The sequence below is a fragment of the Physeter macrocephalus genome, chromosome 19 (assembly GCF_002837175.3).
Source record: "Physeter macrocephalus isolate SW-GA chromosome 19, ASM283717v5, whole genome shotgun sequence".
NCBI lineage: Eukaryota > Metazoa > Chordata > Mammalia > Artiodactyla > Physeteridae > Physeter > Physeter macrocephalus.
The window spans coordinates 61511692-61516929 of record NC_041232.1 but is presented as its reverse complement, the minus strand read 5'-3'; the positions used below and the strand labels follow the sequence as shown (position 1 = coordinate 61516929).

The following is a 5238-nucleotide window of genomic DNA, read 5'->3' as shown; positions in this document are numbered from 1 at the left end:
TTCCTCAGTTCAACTAACTTTTCATTGTCTCTTCTTCCCTCACTCCCTTTTAAAAATCCCCCAACCTAAACCCTCTTATTTGTGTCTCTGCTCTGACAGGAGTCTCTGGGAGCGCTTGGGGTGAAAGTGGAGCACACCCAGGAGGAGACACTTCTGCCCAGCCTACAGCTGCTCAGGCTGCGTGTCTCTAGCCAGCTCCCCGCTAGGCCAGGCCCGCTGCGCGCATTGCCGTTATCCCAGGGTCTTATTAAGATAATAAGAATCTTGTTTGGGAGGGGAATGAGGATTCAAGGACCATTTGGCAAAGTTAGGGCTGGTTATATCAGACCCAGGTATCACTGTGCCATTTAACACCCCGTGCCCTGGAAATATTGTCTTTGATCCATCCGAAGTGACAAGCCTGGCTTTCGTCTCGTTGATCGCATCGAGGTTTGTTCACCCTTCCTGGAGGACACAGAACGTAATGAGAGCTGAGGATCCAGGGGTCAGAAGGGCGAAGGCTGTCGGGATAGAGGTCACAGGGGCCCAGAGAGGACCAGGATATGACAATTTGGGTAAAGGGGTACACTAGTGTATTCACTGAACTCACTGTAATAACAAACTCCGGTGTCCTTGGCGGAAAGTGGTGACGCGACGGCCACCGGTGATTTTCCAGGGCAAACGATAGTCTTAGCAGCTGCCCTGGACAAGTAGCTGTGCAAAGGTCACTGTCAGTTTCGCAGGGAATGAGCCGCTTTGCTTGTTTTGACTTAGCAGTGTTGTCACGAAGGTTTCTTTCGCTTGCGTTTTCTGTATTTTCAATTTACTGGCTGTTTTCCCCCATTAAGTATCCCGTTGACCAGAGATGACAGGAATTTTACCGCAGGCCCAACCCTGGGCTTCCGCTTTCAGCGCTCCCGCAGATTACCTAGTCCAAGGATTATTCCTACCGTGGGGCACTTCCCCCCACCCCCAATAAGGTAAAGAGATATCTACATAGATCAGAAAAAGAAACGTCACAGAAAGTGGTTCACCTTTCAGCTAAATTTGCCTTTTAAAGCCCATCAATAATGATCCCCAAGAACTGTTCAGTTTCTTCGCACTGTTTCTGGGCTTAACACTCTTGCCTGTACTTATTTGCTCATTGTCATGGAAATGACAGGCAAACAGTTTTTGAATATCTTCAAGTCTACAACTTCATCTTTTAAAGCCACCTATTGGAACGGGAACCACTCAATTTTAGCAAGCGGCTTTTTGAACACTTGAAAATGAAACGCCTGTTTTGGTGCAATCTTGCATATAGCTTTGTACATTTTCCCCCCAAATTTCTAATTAAAGTATCAAAATATCTAATGGCAAAGATAAGGGAGAAGGGATTTCGTTTTGCTTTAATGAGCTGTGTCTCAACCAGTAGTGAACTTCCCCCAAGGAAACCACAGATGCCACAAAAATTACTTTTTAAAAGGTTTGGGGTTTTTTTAAACCAAAATCAATCTATTTTCAAGCAAATGAGACTGGTCTCTCTTTTAAAATTTGGGCTTCAATGTCTAAGCCTCAGTTTTCCATAACTTTTATAACCTGTACTAGTTACAACTGTCAGCATTACTTCCTAATTTATAGCAGGAGTGCCATTTTATTTCTAACAGCTTCTATAAATCGGGGATAAGGTCTTGAGTTTCTTAGGAACTGACTTTTTAAAAATTTTCTTTGGATATTTAGAACCGAAGAAAAGGAATTCCAAATTCCTGCATTTCCAAAGGATGACCTTGAGGAAATTTAAGAGAGATGACTTCCTTGTGTCTGAAACTTGGTTCCTTTGCCCAGTGATAATTATATCTTAACCAAAGCAAGGAAGTGATTATAATTCTTCAGTTAGCGACTCAACCCACCCCCCTCTTTGTAAACTGAAAAAGCTCTAGTCAACGCTTTCTCCTTTCCCTTCCAGTCTCCAAGGCCGACCCGGAGGGCTCGGCCCGGGCTTCCGCGGCGGAGGAGATGGCTTCCAGCCCGCTGCCGGGGCCCAACGACATCCTGCTGGCATCGCCGTCGAGCGCCTTCCAGCCCGACGCGCTGAGCCAGCCTCGGCCGGGCCACGCCAACCTGAAACCCAACCAGGTGGGCCAGGTGATCCTCTACGGCATTCCCATCGTGTCGTTGGTGATCGACGGGCAGGAGCGCCTATGCCTGGCGCAGATCTCCAACACCCTCCTCAAGAACTTCAGCTACAACGAGATTCACAACCGCCGCGTGGCGCTGGGCATCACGTGCGTGCAGTGCACGCCGGTGCAGCTGGAGATTCTGCGACGCGCCGGGGCCATGCCCATCTCATCGCGCCGCTGCGGCATGATCACTAAGCGTGAGGCTGAGCGTTTGTGCAAGTCGTTCCTAGGCGAAAACAGGCCCCCCAAGCTGCCTGACAACTTCGCCTTCGACGTTTCGCACGAATGCGCCTGGGGCTGCCGCGGCAGCTTCATCCCCGCGCGCTACAACAGCTCCCGCGCCAAGTGCATCAAATGCAGCTACTGCAACATGTACTTCTCGCCCAACAAGTTCATCTTCCACTCCCACCGTACGCCCGACGCCAAGTACACGCAGCCGGACGCAGCCAACTTCAATTCGTGGCGCCGTCACCTCAAGCTCACTGACAAGAGCCCCCAGGACGAGCTAGTCTTCGCCTGGGAGGACGTCAAGGCCATGTTCAACGGCGGAAGCCGAAAGCGCGCGCTGCCCCAGCCGGGCGCGCATCCCGCCTGCCACCCGCTCAGCTCGGTCAAGGCGGCCGCTGTGGCAGCGGCTGCGGCGGTGGCGGGAGGTGGGGGACTGCTGGGCCCGCACCTGCTGGGGGCGCCCCCGCCGCCGCCCCCGCCACCTCTGGCCGAGTTGGCGGGCGCGCCGCACGCGCATCACAAGAGGCCGCGCTTCGAAGACGACGACGACTCGCTGCAGGAGGCGGCTGTCGTGGCCGCCGCCAGTCTTTCGGCCGCCGCCGCCAGCCTCTCGGTGGCCGCGGCCTCCGGCGGCGCCGGAGCGAGCGGGGGGGGCGCGGGCGGCGGCTGCGTGACGGGCCTTGGCGCCGGCGCGGGCGCGGCGGCTGGCGCCAAAGGGCCACGCAGCTATCCGGTCATCCCGGTGCCCAGCAAGGGCTCGTTCGGGGGCGTGCTGCAGAAGTTCCCAGGCTGCGGGGGGCTCTTCCCGCATCCTTACACCTTCCCGGCTGCAGCCGCCGCGTTCGGCTTGTGCCACAAGAAGGAGGACGCGGGCGCCGCGGCCGAGGCCCTGGGGGGTGCGGGCGGCGCGGGCGCGGCGCCCAAGGCCGGCCTGTCGGGCCTCTTCTGGCCCGCGGGCCGCAAGGACGCCTTTTACCCGCCCTTCTGCATGTTCTGGCCTCCGCGGACCCCGGGCGGGCTTCCTGTGCCCACATACCTACAGCCCCCGCCGCAGCCGCCCTCGGCGCTCGGCTGCGCTCTGGGAGAAAGCCCGGCCCTGCTGCGTCAGGCCTTCCTGGACCTGGCCGAGCCCGGCGGCGCGGGCGGGAGCGCCGAAGCGGCCCCCCCGCCGGGTCAGCCCCCTCCGGTCGTCGCCAACGGCCCGGGCTCCGGCCCGCCGCCTCCTGCGGGCGGCGCGGGCGCTCGCGACGCCCTCTTCGAGTCGCCCCCGGGCGGCAGCGGCGGGGACTGCAGTGCGGGCTCCACGCCTCCGGCCGACCCCGGCTCTGTGTCCGGGGCTGGGGCCGCGGCCGCCGGAGCGGGCCCCGTGGGTGCCCGAGTGCCCGTGCCCCACCACCCGCACCTCCTGGAGGGGCGCAAAGCCGGCGGAGGCAGCTATCACCATTCCAGCGCCTTCCGGCCGGTGGGCGGCAAGGACGACGCAGAGAGCCTGGCCAAACTGCACGGGGCGTCCGCGGGCGCGCCACACTCGGCCCAAGCGCATCACCACCACCACCACCACCAACCGCACCAACACCACCACCACCATCATCCCCCGCAGCCGCCGTCGCCGCTGCTGCTGCTGCCCCCGCAGCCCGACGAGCCGGGTTCCGAGCGCCACCACCCGGCGCCGCCGCCCCCGCCCCCGCCCCCGCCGCTGGCCCCGCAGCCGCACCACCGAGGCCTTCTGTCCCCCAGTGGCACCAGCTGCAGCTACCCCAGCGAGGACAGCTCCGAGGACGAGGACGACGAGGAAGAAGAGCAGGAGGTGGACGTGGAGGGCCACAAGCCCCCCGAGGGCGAGGAAGAGGAGGAGGAAAGTCGAGACCCCGAGGACGACCAGGAGGAAGACGAGGAGACAGGGGTCCTGCTAGGGGACCCTTTAGTCGGCGGCGGCCGATTCCTCCAGGGCAGAGGGCTGTCGGAGAAGGGGAGCAGCCGGGACCGCCCGCAGGCCGCCGCGGGCGCTTTCCCACTGGCCCTGAACTCCTCCAGGCTGCTGCAGGAGGACAGGAAACTGGGTGACCCCGGCGGCTCGGACCTGCCCCCGCCCCCGCCCCCGCCGCTGGCCTCCCAGAAATCAAGCGGCGGCCTTAGCAGCAGCCCGGGCAGCCCGGTCCACCATCCATCACTGGAGGAGCAGCCCTCCTACAAAGATGTAAATATCCCCTTTAGGCTCCTTCAAGCTAATTATTATTATTTAAATGCACCTTTAGGCTGAATCGGTTACATATGCGCAGGAAAGATGAATCACCAGATTTCCCCACAGAAATGAAATATTCAGTGTGTTTGGGAGGGCTTCTTTCCTACCAACTGTCCTCCATAAAAATGTGGTTTCTGGTCTCTCTCTTACAAAGCCTCTCTAAGGCCTTGGGGCCTCTATTCCCCCCTATATTTAAGTTGGCTGCTTATAGAAGTTGGGAAAGACCCCTAAATTGACCAAGTCCTTCCTCTAATCTACCAATCTCCTTTGCCCAACTCCCTGCCCCCAGCTGAGCACAATTGTTCCCCCAGAAGCAGTGGGACCACAAAACTGGTGCAGTCTGAATGATCCTGTCATTTTTCTTCTCTGTAATTCAGTGCCTCCCCGAACCATGACCCAGAAAAGATAAAAAATGCATTGACTTCAAAAGTTAGATTCAGTTTTATTTGAACTGCTTTAATCAAGGCTTGAACCCCAGAGCTCTAGCCAGAATGGACACTTCTGTAAGACATTGTGTCCTGTAAAACAAAAGGCAGACTCTTGAGCAAGACTGGCTTCTCCCAAACCAATCTCCACCCACATGAAAGTGCTACCTGGGGCCCCTAAAGACCAAAGTTAAATTTAAGTGTC

General features: G+C 58.2%; 1 protein-coding gene across 1 annotated transcript in view; it reads left to right on the top strand.

Annotated features, from left to right (window-relative positions):
• The first annotated feature begins 1974 nt into the window (after positions 1-1974).
• Positions 1975-5238, top strand: part of SKOR2 (SKI family transcriptional corepressor 2) — a 34709-nt gene continuing 31445 nt past the window's right edge. The window contains exon 1 of the mRNA XM_024132330.1: positions 1975-4563. Coding sequence (XP_023988098.1) covers positions 1975-4563 — 2589 coding nt within the window. The remainder of the gene's footprint in view (positions 4564-5238) is intronic.